The 23,056-nt window shown below is 35.7% G+C and overlaps 1 protein-coding gene across 3 annotated transcripts in view; it reads left to right on the top strand.

Annotated features, from left to right (window-relative positions):
• Positions 1-23,056, top strand: part of LOC144971595 (nuclear pore complex protein Nup155-like) — a 53,050-nt gene that overhangs the window by 20,328 nt on the left and 9,666 nt on the right. For all 3 annotated transcript variants that reach the window (XM_078912672.1, XM_078912664.1, XM_078912678.1), the window contains 23 exons: positions 987-1,147; positions 2,544-2,649; positions 2,999-3,072; positions 4,273-4,364; positions 5,021-5,118; positions 5,338-5,490; positions 7,126-7,226; positions 7,937-8,254; positions 9,294-9,356; positions 9,930-10,014; positions 10,414-10,476; positions 11,633-11,826; positions 12,227-12,339; positions 13,321-13,519; positions 14,223-14,282; positions 15,175-15,306; positions 15,704-15,978; positions 16,363-16,516; positions 16,973-17,077; positions 18,603-18,757; positions 20,357-20,486; positions 20,957-21,067; positions 22,538-22,658. In XM_078912672.1, coding sequence (XP_078768798.1) covers positions 987-1,147; positions 2,544-2,649; positions 2,999-3,072; positions 4,273-4,364; positions 5,021-5,118; positions 5,338-5,490; positions 7,126-7,226; positions 7,937-8,254; positions 9,294-9,356; positions 9,930-10,014; positions 10,414-10,476; positions 11,633-11,826; positions 12,227-12,339; positions 13,321-13,519; positions 14,223-14,282; positions 15,175-15,306; positions 15,704-15,978; positions 16,363-16,516; positions 16,973-17,077; positions 18,603-18,757; positions 20,357-20,486; positions 20,957-21,067; positions 22,538-22,658 — 3,063 coding nt within the window. The remainder of the gene's footprint in view (positions 1-986; positions 1,148-2,543; positions 2,650-2,998; positions 3,073-4,272; positions 4,365-5,020; positions 5,119-5,337; positions 5,491-7,125; positions 7,227-7,936; positions 8,255-9,293; positions 9,357-9,929; positions 10,015-10,413; positions 10,477-11,632; positions 11,827-12,226; positions 12,340-13,320; positions 13,520-14,222; positions 14,283-15,174; positions 15,307-15,703; positions 15,979-16,362; positions 16,517-16,972; positions 17,078-18,602; positions 18,758-20,356; positions 20,487-20,956; positions 21,068-22,537; positions 22,659-23,056) is intronic.

The following is a 23,056-nucleotide window of genomic DNA, read 5'->3' as shown; positions in this document are numbered from 1 at the left end:
GTATGATGTGTATGGATAATATTGTTGTGTGCTGTTGATTGTTTTGTGGCAGGTACGATGTGTATAGATAATATTGTTGTGTGTTGTTGATTGTTTTGTGGCCGGTACGATGTGTATGGATAATATTGTTGTGTGTTGTTGATTGTTTTGTGGCCGGTACGAGGTGTATGGATAATATTGTTGTGTGTTGTTGGTTGTTTTGTGGCAGGTATGATGTGTATGGATAATATTTGTGTGCTGTTGATTGTTTTGTGGCAGGTACGATGTGTATAGATAATATTGTTGTGTGTTGTTGATTGTTTTGTGGCCGGTACGATGTGTATGGATAATATTGTTGTGTGTTGTTGGTTGTTTTGTGGTAGGTACAATGTGCATGGATAATATTGTTGTGTGTTGTTGGTTGTTTTGTGGCAGGTATGATGTGTATGGATAATATTGTTGTGTGTTGTTGGTTGTTTTGTGGCAGGTACGATGTGTATGGATAATATTATTGTGTGTTGTTGATTGTTTTGTCGCAGGTATGATGTGTATGGATAATATTGTTGTGTGTTATTGATTGTTTTGTGGCAGGTACGATGTGTATGGATAATATTGTTGTGTGTTGTTGATTGTTTTGTGTCAGGTACGATGTGTATGGATAATATTGTTGTGTGTTGTTGATTGTTTTGTGGCAGGTACGATGTGTATGGATAATATTGTTGTGTGTTGTTGGTTGTTTTGTGGCAGGTACGATGTGTATGGATAATATTGTTGTGTGTTGTTGATTGTTTTGTGGCAGGTACGATGTGTATGGATAATATTGTTGTGTGTTGTTGATTGTTTTGTGGCAGGTACGATGTGTATGGATAATATTGTTGTGTGTTGTTGATTGTTTTGTGGCAGGTACGATGTGTATGGATAATATTGTTGTGTGTTGCTGATTGTTTTGTGGCAGGTATGATGTGTATGGATAATATTGTTGTGTGTTGTTGGTTGTTTTGTGGCAGGTGCTGGAGATGATCCGTCGTCCAGAGAAATGCACTTGTTGCCAGATCCGTTATTCTCCATTCCGACGGACGGCATTTACTTCACATCAATTGTAGGCTGTGACAATGGCCGTGTTTTTATGGCTGGGAAGAACGGATGTCTGTATGAACTGGTTTATCAGGTCAGTTGGACATTTTTTCTGTCTTGAACTTTGACACCTTTTTACAATGCACATGTTGCTGTTTGAAGCTGGAATAAATAAATTTAAAAAGTCAACTGATGCGGGGGGGCAGATAATGTGGACGTTTTGAATTTCCCCTCTGTCAACTACAAATAAATCTCCCCCCCCCCCAAATAAAAAAATAAGCAAACCTACAATGAATGAAACGATAAAGACTAACATCTCTGGTTTGTGTTTGGTGTTTCATTCATTTTGTTTTGTTGACAAAGGGGAAACCCAAAATGTCCACCACATCATCTGTCTTCGTTAATTCAATTAAAGCTTCCGTATTCCTAGCATTGCTTGAATGTTGTTTGTTAAAAATCTGATTTCAGATTCAGTTTTATCAGATGAAAATCTTTTTACTTCACCTCATGACTCATTGACAGATTAGAGACAAAACTGTCTGAAAACTGACTTTATACTTTATAGATACAGTGGAATCTGTCTCAAGTCAACACCTCTTGTTGTTGGTCTCAAATTTTCTTTTCTTTATTTGTGTTCCATTGACAATGGATAAAATCAACCAATCTTTCTGATCCAACAGTGTTGGGCTTTGTTAGGAATCCAATGCAAGCTTGACAGTGAGTACCCAGGCTGATCTGTGCGAAAAGTCAGCTACTGGGACAAAGAAATTCCACAAACATTTGAATATGCAAGGTTGACAATATCCGGTATATTTATGGAATTCTGTGTGTTAAACATCTCTATATATTTACCAATCATCTGCAGAATGGGAAAAAAAGTAGGTAAATGATGTCTCTTTTCCTGGGGTTCAGTGCTCAGATATTGGCCAGTCCAAGCGTTTGTGTAAAATTTCAGTCGATTTTTGCCTCTTGACTTGACAGCCCTGCCATTGTAAATCTTCTATTGGATGGAAATTTACAGCTTGGATCATTAGGGTGGAGTAGATTTTTCTTATAAAAGTGCGGCTATGTGGTCTAGTAGTATGACACTCGCTTTCGGATCGGAAGGTCCTGGTTTTGAGCCTCGCGCTTGGCGCATAGTTGAGTCCTTGGAAAAGGCTCTTTATTCACATTCTCTCACTGTACTCAGGTGTAAAATGAGTACCTGGCCGTTAACAGCGTTGTCATTGTCCGAAAAATTGTAATATCACCTAACAGGCATTATGTCCCGTCCAACATGTTAACTGTTGCTGTTGACCAGGGACCCCTTGTAAAGCGCTTTGAGCACATTTAGTGGATATTGCGCTATATAAAGCTCAATTAAATTAAATTAAGTTAAATATTATTATTTAAAATACAAAAATAAAGAATGTTTAGTTTGTGTCCTGTTTGTGTATGGAATAGAAAATGTGGTGAATGTAATTCTCTTAGTCATTGATGTTTCTCCCCAGGCAAGAGATGGCTGGTTCAGTGAGAAATGCTACAAAGTCAACCACTCCACCAGTTCTTTCTCATTTCTAGTCCCTTCTTTTCTCAACTTCTCATTTGGGGAAGACGGTAAGTCTATCGTCCATAGTGGCTAATTTCTGGATTTATCATTTTTTATTGAGGTCTATTTCTCTTTTACATTTTTTAGCTCTGGTTGGTTTAGTGTGTGTGTGTGAGTGTGTGTATGTGTGTGTGTGTGTGTGTATGTGTGTGTGTGTGTGTGTAGAGGGGGGTGGGGGGATGATGGATGTGAAAAAGTTCAGACGGTTGGGTTGAGATGACATGTAGGTCTGTCGATGAAATGATGAACAAGATGTGTGGTGTGGTGTGTTGTGTCTATTTTATGTTTTTTTTGTCTCATTTAATGTGAAAATTTTCACTTTTGTGCATGTTTAAGATTTTACTTTTCAAATTCCAGATGCTTTGGTTCAAATTTCTATTGATGACTCCCGGGGAATTCTATATGCCCGAACACAAAATGGGTCTATTCAGGTAAATGGGTCAATTCAGGTAAATGGGTCTATTCAGGTAAGGCCTGAAACAGTTGAAATATACATTAAGTATGATCCTTGAATTAAAAACAAATAATTTTTTTTGGTTGTTTTTTTTTTTTTTTTTTTCTTGTATTCAATTCAATTCAATTCAAATATTTATTTATTGTCGGCATTTAAAAAATGTTTCATAGATAATGTAGTCAGGCTAATAGAAGCCTTTGACCGACATAGGTTTTAACACATAGTGCATAAAAATACATAGTTATAGATTTTCCCTTAAAAACATTCTCTCATCAAGATTCCAATCATGACACACAAAGAAAAAGTAACATACCTAAACAGTAAAAATACATATATACACTTAATTAAACATATATTTTTTTTATATTTTTTATATTTATTTTATATTCTTTATTAATTCATATATATATCAATATTATTTATTGTGGATTAAAATGTTTATATATGATATATAGTACTATATATATACCTTTACACATATAACACATATATAAATCATATTATAATTCTATATAATATTTATAATGATTAATATACACAAATAATACTACTATTTTATATACACACACATATACATAGATATAATATATATATATATATATATATATATCTATATTGTATATATGTATCTGTTGTGACATATAATATATAATATATATATATATATATATATTATCTATATGTGTATATATGTATCTGTGTGTGTATATATATATATATATATATATATATTATATATATATATATATATATATATATATATATATATATATACATATATACACATATATGTACGGTTAGATTAATTACAAATATTACATTTGCATGGCTGGCCATTCCATGAGAGGATATGATTTTTGAAAACATTAAAATTTGAGATTTTCCTGATGTGCTCGGGAAGTTCATTCCAAAGCACCTTTAATAAAACCATTATTGTACGACAAGGTGAACTATATACTTGTGTTAAAGTATATGAACCATATTTAATTTAAGTTCATATTCGTTATAGTATGTTCTATCAATGCTATTTTTGTTTTTGATTTTGCTGAAGTGGGGTCGGTACTTTTTATATTCTTTTATTAATCAGTTTTGCATTGTTTCATTATTCAATGACAACCACAGTCGTGTTTCTGCAATAGAATCTATAAGTAATCCCCACCATGTTTGTCACCATCAGGTTTTTGATCTCGGTGAGAACAAGAAAGGATTGAGTAAAGTGGCCTATCAGTCTCAGGCTTCCATATTGAATTCTGCCTCGGCAATTGCAAGGTAGGATATCTTGTCTTATGTCATTTGATTTTGAATTTTGAATTTCCTAAGTAAAAAAACCCAAAAATGGTGTCGTCCCAATCCGTAGTCGATGCCAATCTCCAACCCCTGTTCCCATCGGTCATGTGACGATGGAATTGACTTCCTCTGGCTGATGTAAGCGATATGACTTTCACGGATTTCTGGGAGTCATCGACTCTGTTATAATCATTGCTGGTCACCTAAATTACATCCCAAATTGACAATTGCAGGGAACTCAACTTTTCCATGTTCAAATTTGTTTTATATTTATTTGTTTTTTTTTTTCTCTTCCTGTTTAATAGAACAATTGAGTATAGAGATGTGCCCGATGAAAACAAAGTATAAAAATATCACGGTGTTAGAGAGCCAACCTCATGATCCAATTGATACGACACCCTTCATCTGGTTCAGACACAGAGAGAGATTGGAGAGCTGTTGCACTAGCCACTGAGCTATCTAGCCAGCTAGTACAACCACTCACCGGTGTCTCTCTTTCTCAATTGGATCTCGAGTTTGTCTCTCTGGCTTCATGATATTTTTATTCTCTGTCTTCATCCAGCACTTCTCTATACCCTATATTTCTCATCGTTATTGATACAAATGCCCGACCCACACTTTTTTTTATTCTTCAATAGAACAATAGAGAAGTCCAATTTCAAGTCCATCATGCACATATCAGCCATTACAAACAGAGAAGCAGAGAGTGTCCATCTTGTCGCCATCACAGAAACTGGTAAATTTGTAAATTTTCTTTATTTCTTATGACGTGCATTATGTTGATTGACGTGTCTTTCTATCTTTCTGCTCCTGTCAAATTCATGTCAAATGGACAGTTGTGTCAGACTCTGGATTAAACACGTGTTTAAACTTTTGGCCAGAATAAAAAACGTCTTGCAGGGTATTGATATAGACAGGACACTTGTATTGATATTTGATTTGTGTCATTCTGTAGGTGTGCGTCTCTACTTCTCCACGGTGCCCTCGAAACAATTGGATCACAGACCTTGTACCCTCGGCCTCATCCACGTCCGGCTGCCTCCAGGATTTTCAGCCACGTCAACACCAGAAAGACCAACTAGTGTGCATACAGCTTTCTACAAGAAAGGTTGGTTTGTGATTTTTGGGTCTTTAGGGAGGTTGGTTTGTGATTTTTGGGTCTTTAGGGAGGTTGGTTTGTATTTTGAGTCATACAGACAGACCTGCCTAGTTCTACTAAAATTTCTTCGAATTACAAAATTTTTATTCCAATTTAAAACGTTCATGAACATTTCTAAATCATTAAAACTGGTTGAAAATAAAAGTTATTGCCAGACTAGATAATTATAAGGATTTTGGAGTGATATCTAATCATTGTGAGAACAAATTGTTGATCTGTTACGTTAAATATTATGGCGACTGCAATTTATATCTCCTAAAAATTATGAATTTTTAAATTTTCAAATAAGCAGGTCGTATGATTTGGTCTTATGGTGATCCATGTATTTTAGCTCTTTGTTTAAAGGAACGTCAAAGATTAATTTGTGTTATGTGAGATTTGATTGATTTCAAAGGTCACGACACCTCCAGTATTAGACATGATGGTTCAAGCATAAATTTAAATCAGCATGACAAACATTGACTTGCTTAGAAGTGTGGAAAATCCATCATATCATTTGTATGGTATGCGTAAAATCATATGTGATGGCCTAGACATTCATTGTATGGTGTTAACGTAAATCCATGTGTGACTGGCCCTAGACATAGCATTTGTATGGTGTATAACCGTAAAATCCATAGTGTGAATGGCCCTAGACATAACATTTGTATGGTGTATAACCGTAAAATCCATAGTGTGAATGGCCCTAGACATAACATTTGTATGGTGTATAACCGTAAAATCCATAGTGTGAATGGCCCTAGACATATCATTTGTATGGTGTATAACCGTAAAATCCATAGTGTGAATGGCCCTAGACATATCATTTGTATGGTTTTATAACCGTAAAATCCATAGTGTGAATGGCCCTAGACATATCATTTGTATGGTGTGTAACCGTAAAATCCATAGTGTGATTGGCCCTAGACATATCATTTGTATGGTGTATAACCGTAAAATCCATAGTGTGACTGGCCCTAGACATATCATTTGTATGGTGTATAACCGTAAAATCCATAGTGTGATGGCCTAGACATATCATTTGTATGGTGTATAGCCGTAAAATCCATAGTGTGATTGGCCCTAGACATATCATTTGTATGGTGTATAACCGTAAAATCCATAGTGTGACTGGCCCTAGACATATCATTTGTATGGTGTATAACCGTAAAATCCATAGTGTGAATGGCCCTAGACATATCATTTGTATGGTGTATAACCGTACAATCCATAGTGTGAATGGCCCTAGACATATCATTTGTATGGTGTATAACCGTAAAATCCATAGTGTGAATGGCCCTAGACATATCATTTGTATGGTGTATAACCGTAAAATCCATAGTGTGAATGGCCCTAGACATATCATTTGTATAACACATAACCATGGCTACATATCCACAGGCAATGCCGAAAAAACTACACAGTGTCTTCTTGTGTCAGAATTTGGCTCTTCTTATAAAAGATGTTTGTATCATGTGACTCCAAATACTATTCTCCATGCCTAGAATTGTCATTTACGATTTGCCCTTGACCTTTGACATTGTCATGGCTAAAGTATTTTGAATCTTAAGGTTTAAGAGATCAATCGTGTCTTTTTCTCACCAGACACGTTCATGCTGGTATCATCCCAAAGTCAGGACAGAGATATTCTGTGGTGCATCAGTCCCGACTCCTTTCCCTTCCAGAAACAACTTATGGAAGCTCATGTAAGTATTTCTATCTTTCTCCCTCTCCCCCCTTACTTTATATCTTGATTGTGAATGAATTAGTGCTGGGATGCTTTGATACATGAACATTTTGGCTCTCAATTTTTATTTAAAGATAGTCCATTAGAGCCGTTCCATTGTGAGCTGGAGTTTATCCCATTATCTGTTGTGTTAGATGGACAATAGTAATTGCTTGCTACCATTTGGATAAGATGCTAATCTTTCATAAAGTACTTTGTGTAAGATCTAACAGATCCTGCAACCCAATGACTACTAGATGATAGCACCTGGGATAGATAATGTTCCCAAATGTTCTACAACCAGGCTTTTGGGACACCTCCCTCTCTTTCCCCCTACAATTAGTTTAGGTATACCATATAATACCTTGGTTTGGTATACATTCATACATTCAGTCGGTATACCATATAATATCTTGGTTTGGTATACATTCATACATTCAGTCTTTTCAAGTACTATGGAAATGATCAAGTTTAGTTTAGTAAAAATAACAATTGGCAATAGACCAAAATATTTCTCCTTTTTTACCATCAGCACTGATAAGAATCAAATAAGATTTTTGACGGGTCATCCAATGGTTATACTTATTTGTTTTATTCTTATTTTATTTAAAAATTGATTTTCTTTCTAACACTCTTTAAAAAGCATTTGTAATTGAAAGGTCTGATTTTGACATGTCTTTTTTCCACCAGACCATCATCTCTTGTGGTGGAAAAACGTGGGCTATAGAAGAGGTGCCGTCAATAGCCGACATCATCCCTGCATCTAGGTCAATCACTACCCAATCATCATCATCCTCCTCCTCCTCCTCATCTCCCATGCGTCACATCACAGATCCACCATGTGTGGTTACCCAGCATGCATTTCCTCCTCGTCGCTTTGTTGTATTGAGCACTCACGGCGTTCACATTGTACAGAAATTGAGGCCAGTCGAACAGTTGAAGTCTTTGTTGTTAGAATGTGGAGGGCCGGACTCGGAGCAGGTCAAGGCCTTTTTCCGTCTTCATAAGGTAGGCATTCTTTATACAGCCAGTCTGTGATTTGTATCGAGGACATATCTAATTCGTTTCCTTCATCGCATTGTGTGGTCTTTTTAAAAAACAGGTATGATGATTTTCCTCGTCTCCGCAGAAATCCACAATTTCAGAGTCAGGGGAGGAATTCCCTCCTTTGAAAAAGTTACATTTCCCCCAATCAAATGTACTGGCAGTGAGAGACTTGATGTGTGGTGGAACAAATAGATGCAGTTTTCCACTTACCAGAAGTTATCTAGAATATTAAAGATAGTTTATCATCTCAATTACTTTTAAAGCGGGGGGTAAGGGCAGTAAAATTGGGGCCTCGAGGCAATTATTAAAAATTTTCCTCCTTTTTCACCTTTAGTCTCCATCAGCACTGAAACAAAACATTCTGAGCATTTGTAAAGCCCAATAGCCACTAAACATGCTCAAAGTGCTTTACATGGGGTCCCTAGCTAACAGCAACACTTGACAATTAGGATGAGACATGAAGCCTGTTAGGCGATAATTGCAATTTTTTCTTCCAATAGAGACAATGCTGTTAATGGTCAGGGACCATTTTATAACCTGAGTACAGTGAGAGAATGTGAGTTAAGAGCCTTTTCCAAGGACTCAAATTTGTTTCGCTGAGAGTGGGATTCAAATCCTGGACCCTTGTGTCCGAAGCCAAATGTCATTCCACAAAACCACATGACCTCATTAAGTAAGCCTGTCACCCCAACATTTACTCGTTTTCCATCACTTACCTCTAATCAATGTCTGGGTTCAAATTTCTATCCATGGGTCACAGTTGCTGGTATTTGCTACATTTTTTTCCTTTTTAACTTCCTGTCTTATAATGATAATAATAATAGTAAGTTATTATTATTATTAACAAATGGATGACATTTTGACATTAATGTTTTGAAAGCAATGTAATGCTGATGATCATAATATACAACACTAATGATGATGATGATGATGAACCACACACCACGTGATATGCAATGTTTGCTAGTAATGAGTTGTGTGATGTTTTCATTTGTTTCAGCTTGACCAAGCCTGTGCCATTTGCCTTGTTCTGGCATGTTCCAGGGCAGCCGCTGACCAGCAAGTGAGTCATTTTGGATGAGCTTTTTATTTGTATTTTTTATTCTTGTTTCCTGCTATTTGAAAAGGTTGATTTGTGTATTCTTATATTTTCCTCTAAAATCTGTTTCAAAGCTTATTTCAAATGGGGAGAAGGGTTGAGGGGGTTGTTTGGTAGTTTCAATATTGGCTTAATTCAATCTTGACGGATTCAATCCGTAACTTTCATCTTGTTTTCCTTTCTAATCCATACACGTTAAATTATAATAAACATAATAGCTATGAAAAAGAACAAAACACCAAACATGGAACGTTTCAGGCTTAAAATCCTTCTTCAGCCAATGATAAAAACAAATATATCACTTAAAATCCAGACAGACAGCAGACTTTAAGTGATATGTTAATGTATTTGTTGTTGGCTGAAGAAGGGTTTTAAGCCCGAAACGTTCCGTGTTTGGTATTTTGGGGTTTTTTTTTCTATGCTGTTATATTTAATTTTTGTACATTGCTATTTAGTCCCCATCTTGTATGCCTTTAATCCATCCATACATTCTGTATGTTTCAATGACTTTCTTTCTACTCCCATGACATGTGTCAGGTGTCGGACTGGGCCAGAATGGCTTTCTTCATGTACGGTGGAGAGGCACAATGTCACTTTGCTGGCATGAGGACCACTATTCCAGGTGAGCTCCATTTACATCAGACGTCCAAACTTTCTAGTTTAGTTTAAGTTTTTCTTTTGTGGGTATTTTCTCCATTTAAAATTGTTTTTTTTTTTCTTCTCACATCTGATAAACTCATTTGGTGGTCGTGGTGTTTTCTTTTTTTTTCTATTTTGTGTGTGTATGTTTGTGTGTGTGTGTGTAAATGGAATTCTGTTGCTTGGATTTAAGCTTCAATCCGTAGGTGCAATGAGGACATTCTTCAAAGTTCTTTATGTTCAAATTAAACAAAACAAAAAAAAAATTAGAAATTTACTGGATCAAGAAAACTGTAGGAGAGAAAACAGCCCAAGTTAATGAAAGCCATGACAATAAGGTTTTTCTTTCTTTCTCATTTGTGTGATGGTCAATGCAATGCAGGTCTAGGCAGCCCTCTCCCCAACATGTACAGCCCTGGCATGATGCCCAGCAGCCCTCTTCCCAGTAAGTATGACCTTTGACATCCAATGTAGGATTGCATAATGGCCAATTTATCCATCTGGAGAAATTTAAAAAAAATAATTTTATTGGTATGTTTATATTTATATGTATGGAAATGACCCTTGCATGTTCCAGGATTATGATTTGTTGACTAGAAAATTAAAACAAGGAAGGCTGTAAATCTAGATTATACTATGATAACCCAAACATACTGGCTGCTTTTGGGTCATGACTATATTGTGTGACGGGTGTCCGTGTCCTGTTTTGAGCTCTGTGAAAAGTTGGCAGATATGGAAATACAACCACATGTCAAACCAAAACAAAATTATATTTTCCAATCCATTTGTAATTTGTAGCCTGACTTGAAATGAATAAACTTCAAATTATCAATGAATATTGGACCTTTAGAACTTGTCGCCAAAATGTTTTGAGATATCCTATTTCATGATGGTCGGGGAAGTTTGTTTTCTTAATTGGTATTCATATTGTCCTATTTTAAGGTGAGAAAATCAAAGTTCAGTCTGTTGTATATTTGAGTCCATACAGTGGGAAAGCAAATTGGAGACAGACTTAGATTTCATCATTGTTGTTGATTTTTTATGTCTGGATTTGTTATCAATTTGATCCGTTATATCTGAATGGCAATTTGCTTCTTTTGTCCAAAATGAAATAAAAATACTGAAGTAGATTTTCTAGTTTGTTTTTTATTCCTGGTATTGATACGTTGTATTAAAAATAAGAATTAACTTATGTGTAATCCAATAATATCTAACAGACTAATTGGTTTCTTCAGCACCAACCATACAGATACAAACAGACATTCAGGCTTTTGATGCTCTGCGCGGCACACCGTTGAGTCCTTAGGAAAGGACATTCTCTCACATTAGGTTTAAAATGAAACCTTACCGTTGACAGTGGTGTCTCTGTCAGAGAAAAAAATATTGTAATAAGGCCTAATAGGCATCATGTCTTATTCTACATGTTAAGAGTTGCTGTTGGCTTGGGACCCCCTCATAAAGCACTTTGAGCATGCTTAGTGGATATTGCCCTATACAAATGCTCAAGGTTGGTTTTTTTCATGCAAATGTTTTAATAAAAAAAAATTGTTTTTAACGTTAGGAATGACAATGATGTTTTATGTCGCATTCATCCATTCCAGATATGATGACTTCCACGCCAGCACCGGGTACGATGGTCGGAGGAGGGAGTCCCAATCCCATGCAACAGGAAGTGATTTATTCTGGCAAACACAACGGCATCTACATATTCTTCAGTCGCATCCTCAGACCATTCTGGGAATTTCCAGTCACAACAGAATTTATACACGACTCCAAGCAGGGAAAAGTTACTTTTGTAAGCGTCCCCCTTTTCAAATCTTTCTGAAAACTCCATTTTCTGGCATGTTGTTTAGTTAGTACTAAGGAGCTGGAATAATTCAGTGGAAAAAAAAGTTTTTATGCTTGCATAATTCTAAGTGATAATGGGTGTAAACTCCACTTCCATTTCCCCCCCCCCCCCCCCCCCCACACCAAAACTCTTCAAGAACAAAGAAAAATAAGAGAAATTGGCATTTAGAAGGAGTTAAGCAAAGTTTCAAGTTTAATGATTGTTAAAATATTTTGTTTTTTATTATTGCTATTAGAATTTGATTTTCATTTGAACTCAAATAAGTTATGTAGACTTTCTCAATTTTTATTGAGTTATTTATTTTATTTTATTTCCTTTTTTTTGTTGTTTGTATTTCTATGTTAAGCTTACATCCAATTTCACCGTAGAAGAATTACGCACAGCCTTGGAAATGGTGAGAGACCTGTCGGACTTTGTCGATTTCAACTCCAAATTTGATGTGGATTCTCATGTTGACATGTAAGTTGTCATTTGATATCTCTTTATAGATTCTGTCCTTAGAATGTATCGGCTCACTTGTCGATGAATGCTGCGATATTGTGTTCAGTACTTAAAATACAGCTTCCAATTGTATAAAACTGTGAATAGAATTGAGGTGTTGGGTGTGTCTGAGATCACTCTGATGTCCCACAGCAACAGGTGACTTAGAATGAGAAATGTTTGTATTTTTGGAATGGGTTTTGAAAGGTCTTGTCAAGACATGTTATGAAATAGATATAGAATCTGACAGATATGTGTCCCTCAATCCCAAAATGGTATTCTACTTTGAGGCGGTGCCTTGTTGGACATACCCTCCCAGACAGCCTGACAGAACTCCTGTAGCCTCCCAAACAGTACAACGGAACTCCTTTCTGGTTTTCATCTGCCGTTTTATTTTGGGATGAATTAGAGTCTGAAAAGTGAATTTAGAATGAAAACGATGAGGAATTTGAACTTTGACATTTGCAATTTGTGATATTGAATTATTCTCCACCATATTGAATAGAAATTAAACCCAGATTTCTTATTCATGGCAATGAATTCAATTTCCATTCTGTGGCTTTGGGTTTGATTCATCCTGACATTAATGCTTAGAGAATTTGGGTTACAAATAGGAATATGTGGTCTAGTGGTATGGCACTCATCTTTGGATTGGAAGGTCTAGGGTCCTGGTCTGAGTGGTGCATCGTTGAGTCTTTACAACAGGCTCTTTACTCACATTCTCTCACTGAACTCAGGTGTAAAATGAGTACCTGGCATTTAACAGCGATGTCTTTGTCAGACAAAAATTGTAGTAACAGGCATCATGTCTCGCCCTAGATGTTAAGTGTTGCTGGTGGCTAGGGATCCCTTGTAAAGTGCTTTGATCACGTTTAGTGGATATTGCGTTATAGAAATGGTCTAGTCTAGTTTCTTCACCCATCACTTGTTGACGGCCATGATTGTTTACTTTCCCGACAGCATGAACACGGGCCGGGGCCGTTTGGAGGGAAGCATTGACGAGCAGAGTCGGAAACGAATGCAGATTGAAGTCCAGAGAATGGAGAAGATTTCCCTTCAACATTTACAGGATCTCCTTCATAGGACAGAGGAAGTTCTTGGATTGTGGCGTCTGCTTATCGACCATCAGTTTCACATCCTAGCAGCGGCCATGGCACCAGTAAGCTGTTTTCTTTTTAAAAATTTTACTTTCTTTTAGGATTTGTGAATGCAGGGCTGCCTACTTTAAATTTTTTTAATTTTTGGTTTCCAAGGGAAAAAATGGAAAAAGTCACTTTAAATATCTTTACAAAACTATAATTTGCCATCATCATGATCCACAAATGATTCAAACTCCTGAATACAGGATCTAAGGAAATAAATTTTCCTTTTCAACAAGATTTACTGAGTCAAAGAGGCAAAAACAGCTCTGGAGATAGAGCCAAAAATTCATATTTCTACAAAATTTTTTTGCAGAACTTGGCATGTCTGTGAATGTAACTCAGTTTGTGGATCTTGTAAAATTTTCATGTTGAAAGAACCTGATGAACATTATTGTCTCTCCAGCTGTTCAACACAACCTTCTATTATAATACTGCTGTAATCTGGATAAAAACATATTCAAAAATTTGGCCAGACAACTCATCCTTCAAATATCGATCGATTTAAATGACTTTCATCTTGGCAAAAACTTTGAAACCTAGGACTTTGCGAAGTCCAGGTTTGAGAGTTTTTGCCAAGATGAAAGTCATTTAAATGATCGATATTTGAAGGACGAGTTTTCTGGCCAAATTTTTGAATATATTTTTTTCCAAAGTACGGCAGTTAGCTGGTTAATGTGTTGTTTTATTTTTAATGTTTATTTCTTATATCTTTCCCAACAGGACATTCAAAACCAACTTCGTCACATGACATTCAAGAGTCTGGTCACCAGTGGGAAGGAGGTTGGTATGGGGTCCATGTCATCATGGAGATGGTTGTAGGATGACAATGGATTGAAATAAAATAATTAAAAAAAATATTAATTGGGTTTTTATATCGCGCAATATCCACTAAATGTGCTCAAAGCATTTTACAAGGGGTCCCTGGACAACAGATACACTTACAAGCACTATGAGGTTTCGACGAAAGGCGCTATATAAATATGCTTATTATTATTATTATTATTATTATTATTATTATTATTATTATTATTATTATTATTATTATTATTATTATTATTATTATTATTATCATGTAGGACATGATGTCTGTTAGGCGATACTACATTTTTTTCTGACAGAGACAATGCTGTTTATGGCCAGGCACTCATTTTACACCTGAGTACAGTGAGAGAATGCGAGTAAAGAGCCTTTTCAAAGGACTCAACTATGCCCAGAGTGAGGCTTGAACCCAGTACCTTCCGGTTTGAAAGCGAGTGTCATACCACTAGACCACATGGCAGCACTTATCAGTGAATCTTTGTACACGTCGGCTTGCCAACTAAACAAGTTGTGTGCATTTGTCGAAAGTTTTTTTAAATATGAAAATATGAATTTACTGAAGAAGGGCTCTAATACTAATATCGTGATAAAGAGAGGAGGGAAAAACAAAACAAACCAATGCAGAGTAAAAGACTTCTAAAATTTATAATTTTGTTTTCTCATGACATGGTGTGTCTTTTTACCATATGGTCTTCAGTGACATTTTATGATTAGTGTAATATTGATAGTTATTTATTTTTTTGATATTTCAATTCTGGATATTAAGTAACTTGTTTTATTTTTATTCTTTTTACAATTTATATTGTTTAAATATGTTTTCAAAATTTAAAACTATTCAAATATTTGTTCATAGGTTTGCAGCACTCTGATAATTTGTCTGGTGAGTCGATATTTGAATGACAATGCGACAATTGATGCCATCAATGATCGACTCCGAGAGGTCTGTCCCACTCTCTACAGTACGGATGATGCCACTTGTTCTAAGGTAGTCAGGAATTACCGTTACACTGGTAGTCAATTATAATAAATAAATGATGATGATGATAATAATAAAAATAATAATTATGATAATAATAATAATGATGATGATGACAATAATAATGAAAATAATTCTAATAATAATAATAATGATGATGATGACAATAATAATGAAAATAATTCTAATAATAATAATAATAAAGATGATGATGACAATAATAATGAAAATAATTCTAATAATAATAATAATAATGATAGTTATGATGATAATAATAACAATTAATGATGATGATGATAATAATAACAATTAATGATGATGATGATGATAACAGTTAATGATAATGCCAACCAAATATTTATTAAACATTACAAACAAATCTAAGATTTCGACCTTTCTTTTCCAGTCCAATGAGTTGTTACAAGCTGCCAAAATCAACCCCAACCAGCTAGAAAAGGAGCATCAGCTTCAAGAAGCTTTGCAGCTTTTGAAGGGAGTGTCCCAACCCTTGAACTTGTCGGTCATCTGCTCACAGCTGGCCAGTGTCCAGTTCTACCTGGGCATTGTGGAGCTGGCCTTGAATGAAGCTGGTAAACTTGACCCCCAGGGTATGGCCATCCACTTCTACAACAGTGGAGAACCACAGGAAGACATTCAAGGCATGCAGGTCTACATAGGACGGTAAAGACCTTCTCATCTTAAATACTTCTCTATTTGTCTTCTCTGACTCATTTATTACTTATCTTTGTCTTTTCATCTTTTTAGCTTTTGAAAAAAGTCATACTAAGCTGTCAGAAGCTGTGTATGGACTATATAAAGTAAAACAAAAATCAATATAACAGCTTTAAATAAAATAAAAACAACCAAATTTTAAAGATGGAACGTTTTGGGCTCAAACCCCCTCTTAAGCCAATAACAAAAACAGTGAAATCAGTAACACATCTTTAAAATCCAGGCAGATGTCCGAAAAGTATTCGGCACAACTACCCAAACCCCCAATCGCCCTCTTTAAATATGTATCAATATTTCAATGAAATTCACAACCTTTCTCCCAACTCCTCTCAGCATGGACTGTTACAAATGCATCACAGACACTCTGACCTACTTGAGTGCAGCCAGCACCAGCCAGGCTCAGGTTCCCAACAACCCTTTCCTGGCATCGTCTGCTGCCAATGCGGTGGAAACAAACAAGATGGAACCCCAGCAGGCTGAACACTTTGTAAGTACATCCGACAGCTGAAGTCGTCATCACCATTTGTGTTTTCTTCATCACCATTCATTCTTCTTCTTCTTCACTGTTTTTTTTTACTTTGGCTGAATTAAGTTAATAAACAGAGACCCTGTTAGATATTAGTTTCTGTCCCAAATAGATTTAGGGCAAATCTGTTTCTTTAAAAATGGATGTGCTGTCTTTGAAGTTGTTTGTAGTTGTTTGAAGAAGAGTTAAAACTGAAAGAAAAAAAATTACTTTTTACTTTTGTTGTTATTGTTGATTTTGTCGTTGTTGTTGTTTTTATTGTTGATATGATAGCATCTTTATATCTGTTTTTACTTGTATCGATATATACATATATTTTTTTTTGCATTTCTTTAACTAATAAGATATCTTGATTGAATCTTACAAGCAAAATATTATTTAAAAATGATTGTTTGTCTTTCTCCTACTTTGATTCAGAGAGAAGAAGTTTTTGCCACAGCGTTGAGGTGTGATGATTCCCTGTTCCATGCGGCCCTCTATGAATGGCTTTTCAACACAAACCAAGCCGACAAGTTGTTGGAGGTAAAGCTGAATCGTGATTGGATTCAATGGATTTTATATTTGTGATCGTTTGAATCATTTCTAATACATGAACTTTTAAAATCCTATAAATATCAACATTCAATTGGGAAGACAGCTCTCATGTAGTGAACAAAAAACAGGTGATATGGATGTTTCGTTTTTCCCCTTTGTCATCAAATCAGGATGAATAAAACACTAAAGGTGAATGAGAGATGAGGATGGCGTTGTTTTGGATATTCACTCTCTCATCTCTCAATAATCCCTTGTGTTCTGTTCATTGTGTTTTGTTGACAAAGGGGAACAACGAAACATCCACATCACCTGTTTTTTTAAAATTCCATTGAAGCCTCCATTCCGTTCTTCCAGCTTCAAACAAGAATGGTTGAATTTTAGAAAGCAAGAAAATTATGCTTGGCTTCATCAAAATGAATCTTTTTATTTCTTCCTCTTATCACGTGGTTTAATCAAATCAAAAGCCTATTTAATTTTTTAGAATGTCCTTCACAGCCATTAATAGGTGGAGCTTAAATTTGTCCCATTTTCTGTGGCGTGAAATAGACATTATCAAATTATTATTACAGACATTATGATTTATGTCAATATCATAATGAGACGAGCACAGCCAAATAGCTGATTTGCTCATGGAAAAATCACATTGAGGTCAGAGTTCATTCTTTATATCAGCCCTTCACAAATTCCATAGAGAAGTGTGCTTGCAGCTTGCCAATTTATTAGCTTCATTTTCCCCCTTTACAAATAAATATTTTCAGTTGCCACCTATTCTAACATTATTTGCTTTTATTTATCTACTATTAGATTAGAGGAAAAATTGGATTGTTGTAACTCTCTCGGAATCGATACTTCTCAATATTTTCCCAAAATGGCAGACTTATCCAGGAGAAAAATTGATTTTTTAAACTCAAACAAAAAAAAAAAAAAAAAAAAATAAAAATAAAAATTGAGCTTTTATATAGCGCAATATCCACTTAACGTGCTCAAAGCGCTTTACAAGGGGTCGCTGGTCAACAGCAACATTTAAAATGTAGGACGAGACATGACGCCTGTTAGGCGATATTACAATTTTTCGGACAAAGACAACGCTGTTAACGGCCAGGTACTCATTTTACACCTGAGTACGGTGAGAGAATGTGAGTAAAGAGTCTTTTCCAAGGACTAAACTATGCGTCGAGCGAGGCTCGAACCCAGGACCTTCCGATCCGAAAGCGAGTGTCATACCACTAGACCACATAGCCGCACTAAGAGTCATCTTGATCAGAATTATATCACAAGCTCTCTACAAAACAACTTTATGTTCTTATTAATTAAACAAAGATCTTTCTTCAAAGTTTGTGATGTACAAAATAAATGTGAATAAGAAAAATGTATTTGGTTTCGTAACAAATGTGACGATTTTGGTGCAGGTGGTAAGGAGCTTTGTTAAAAGCTATTTGATTTAAATGTTTCTGAAGATTGTTCATGTGTATTTTCCACCTTGACAATTCATTCTTTATAACTTTTGTTGTAGATCAATACTCCATATGTGGAGCAGTATCTACGACGCAAGGTCAATCTCCAAACAGACAACACAGGTGCCTTGGATATGTTATGGAGATATTACGAGAAAGTAGAAAATTTCCCAGCAGCCACTCGTATTTTATCTCAGTTGGCGGAGCGTCATGGGTAAGTAGGCTTGACAAGATTTCTAGTTTTGGAATTTAATTATAGCAGTAAGCTGGTCTTTTATATCATCCAGACCTGCCGTTTGTACTGATTTAATCGGGACCGTCCCGATTTTTATGCGAAATTTGCTGCTGTCCCGATTTCCTGATTTTTCTCTCTTGAGTCCCGATTTTCCTTTTTAACTGAATTTTTTAGTTATAAAAAAAAATTGGCGGAAAAAAATTGGTAGAATTTTTTTTTTAGCGGTAATCAAATGATAGGGTGACCGTATGAACCGGATGTGTATAACATATCACCACCCCATTGTACGGTATCGATATAATGACATCGGTAATGTTGCCCAGTCATAATTATTTCTTTTTATAGTAAGGGCATGAATTCATAGGTGTTATTGTTTCATAGAAGACATCGATACCTGTGTTGTGGTTTATTTCAATTTCGTGCACACCGTTCGTTCAATCGTCAATCACCAGTCACAGTCACTGATTTATTGTTCTCAACTCTACCTCGTGCTGAGCTGAATTGTTAATTGTGCATTTTCTTTGGATTTAATTCGGTTTTTACTTTTCCAACTGAATACCAACTCTTAGGGCAGTAATGAAGGGATTATGCTGTTGACCACATCGTAATGCAGACTCAGAAAGGGTTTTTTCGCTTGTTCGCAAGAACAAAACGGAGGCTAGAGCAAGCATGACTCTGCAGCTTCTGAGTGATATAATTCTGATCAAGATGACTCTTATTAGTCGTGGGCAGTCTTGTTATGGCTTTGTGTCATCACCAAGTCTTCTGGCCAAATGTGGTCGACAATAACTGCACAGAATAACGACACTATGCCTGTGAGTTGGGTGTCCTCAGGTGAGTGTTTAAAAAAAATGTCAATGTATCGTTTTGTTCCTTATTTTCAAGCGTCCTGATTTTTTTTCCTGTGTCCTGATTTTTTGAGACCTTGGTCCTGATTTTTTGTGTCGGTAAAATGGCAGGTCTGTTCATCTATCATAGGAATTGAACGATTCCCTTTTGATGAGTCGTGTGTCTTTATATACAGTCCAAGTCGGTTTATTGGGACGGCTCCGTTCCCGACAAATCGTCCTAATTAAGCGACTTCCTCAATGCATGCTTGGACTGTATATCACATTCAGTCGTGTCAGACAAGATTGTATTCGATCAATTCTGTGATTTCGAATTTTAGTCTTTACCAACGTGGTTTTTGGGGGGTTTATAAGCACAGGTTAGCCATAGTCTAATCTATTATCATTTTTTTCGGGGCTCATAGAACCGTTACAAACTGTCTTACTCTGGCAAAACACTTGTTTAAAATTTTGGCCTAAAAACTCGCCCTTCAAATATCGATAGATTAAAATGACTCATCATCTCAAAAACTGTAAAACCTGGGACTTCTGGAATTCTGTGAAGACCCAGGTTTGATAGTTTTTGTCAAGATGAGGGTCATTATAATTGATCGATATTTGAAGGATGAGTTTTCTTGCCAAAATTTTAGATAAATGTTTGTTTCTTCTTGCTTTTTTTTTTTTTTTTCGGAGTATGGCAGTCTGCGTGTTAGAATCTCATTTAAACACAACATTGTTTTTTCAAATATAGAACCAATGTCAACTTGACCCAAAGACTGGAGTATCTTTCAAGGGCCGTGGTGTGTGCCAAGAGTTCGACTTCCAGGCTTGGCACGTCTGCTGGAGGGGAGACTCTGCATGAATTGGAGGAGAAAATGGAGGTAGGATAGCTTAATATGTACACATTTGAGTCGAGAGATTTGATACATGTATATTTCGACCACTGAGCGAACATACAATTTTCTATTGATATAGGCCTAATATGAATCACTTCAAATCAAATTTATTGGCTTTAGTGCAAACAACAGATTATATTTATAAGATAAGATTGATATAATAGTTTGGGGTGTACCAAAATGGTTGAGTTCAGCTATTAACTCTCTCAAGTTCATATGAATGAAAAATCAAACAGATTTGTTCAATTATCAACTATGGTGAACAGGAGTGAGTTAAGTGTGGGATATGGAGATGAATTCCATGTTGATTCTTTCTTGACAGAATGGAGATATTTTACATTGGAATGATTTTGTGTTGCAAGCGCTGTCCGTAAAACCCTTCAAAACAAACAATGATTACTTTGCATGGCCAGATAGACTTTGTGTTGAGAAAGACAATGTTTTATTTCTATCAGGTTGCCAGATTACAGATGCAGATTTATCGTTGTCTATGCAATATGATGGCAACACCGCCTGTGGAAAGTTCAAAGGCCAGATTGGATGCAGAATTGTTGGATATCACGACAGTAAGTTGTTGTCTTTGTCATTGTGGATTTGTTTCATTTATAGTTGTTTTTATGTCACTGTGGATTTGTTTCATTTATAGTTGTCTTTGTCACTGTGGATTTGTTTCATTTATAGTTGTTTTTATGTCACTGTGGTTTTGTTTCATTTATAGTTGTCTTTGTCACTGTGGATTTGTTTCATTTATAGTTGTCTTTGTCACTGTGGATTTGTTTCATTTATAGTTGTTTTTATGTCACTGTGAATTTGTTTCATTTATAGTTGTCTTTGTCACTGTGGATTTGTTTCATTTATAGTTGTCTTTGTCACTGTGGATTTGTTTAATTTATAGTCGTTTTTATGTCACTGTGGATTTGTTTCATTTATAGTTGTTTTTATGTCACTGTGGATTTGTTTCATTTATAGTTGTCTTTGTCACTGTGGATTTGTTTCATTTATAGTTGTTTTTATGTCACTGTGGATTTGTTTCATTTATAGTTGTCTTTGTCACTGTGGATTTGTTTCATTTATAGTTGTCTTTGTCACTGTGGATTTGTTTCATTTATAGTTGTCTTTGTCACTGTGGATTTGTTTCATTTATAGTTGTTTTTATGTCATTGTAGATTTGTTTCATTTATAGTTGTTGTTAGATGTGGATACAAAGCTGTTATGCTTCCTAAATACAGTGGAATCTACTTAAACTCAACACTTTTAAAGTGAACTTCTGCCAGCACCTCTCGTCGGTTCCATATTTTCTTTTCTTTATCTAAGTGTGTTCCACAGATAATGGATAGAGTCAACTTTGCTTAGGCCAACCAGTATAATTTCTCATATTTTAATACGCTTTGAAGTCCAAAATATGATATGGGAATGTTGACTAAAATATGCTAAATGCAAAAAGTCAAGAGTTTATAACAAAAAAGGAGAAAAAATAATAAAAGTGGAATATAATTGAAGATCAATAAATATCGTCTCCACCGAGATGAGAACCTGAATAGCCAGACAGATGATTGTCATTGGAATTGTAGGATTTTCCCTCTCTCTACTAGCCTGATAAGTCTCCATGAATTCAGCGAATTTTAAATCTGAAATTGTGGATGGTTGCTTGTGTTGAAGATATTTTTTTTTTAGGTAAAAATATGAGAAAATTACATAAATATTGGGGAAAATATGAGAAATCTTTTCTAATGCTTGAGGTTGGTTGGCAATTGTGTTTGCTTCAAGTCAACCCAATCTTTCTGGTCTGATGGTGTTGGCTTTATCAGGACTCCACTGTATATTTAATAATATTCAATCCTATATTATGTCATGTTTGTCTGATTTCATTTATCACTTGAATTTGTCAACTTGATGCTTTTGACATTTCATACCAGATATTGAAATATATTTTTCATCTTATTCAGCATTAGAATTTGTTGTATTTAAATCAGTTGTCTGCTGCCCAATAAAAAAAATGTTCTTTAAAATTTTATGTTGTTTTGTTTTTTTCCCAGTTATATGAAGAGTTTGCGGATCCCTTTGATTTGCACGAGATGAAATTGGCGATTGTCCATTGTGCTGGGTTGTATGATGCCGCTCTGATCGAAGACCTCTGGAGGAACATTATTGACAAAGGTACTGGTTTTATGTTATCACCTACGCACACTCTACACATGCAACTCTAACATTTACTTCACCACTGTGACTTTGCAAATGGTGCGTCCATTGATTGGGTCAAAGATGTAACCATGATAATGAATCTCAAAGCACTTTACACCAGGGCTGGCGAGTCGGAGTCGGAGTCGGTAGGAGTTGGTTGTTTGAGGGTGGAGTCGGAGTTGGAGTCGGAGTCGGTTTTAGAAGTCCCGACTCCGACTCCTTACCACTTTCAGACATTGCATTTTTATGGGTGTGTCTTTTTTACGAAATCTGCCGAAACCCGACGAAACCCTGCGAAACCCGACGAATCCCGACAAAGTTATGGGAAGTAGGTGGCAGTGGGGAGTGAACCTAGAACTCAGGGAAGTGTGCAC

This window comes from Berghia stephanieae, chromosome 1, assembly GCF_034508935.2.
Source record: "Berghia stephanieae isolate SIO BIC M18660-M18661 chromosome 1, UCSD_Bste_1.3, whole genome shotgun sequence".
In the NCBI taxonomy this organism is placed as follows: domain Eukaryota; kingdom Metazoa; phylum Mollusca; class Gastropoda; order Nudibranchia; family Aeolidiidae; genus Berghia; species Berghia stephanieae.
Note: the sequence above shows the minus strand (reverse complement) of the source record. Positions and strands in the feature narration are given on the sequence as shown.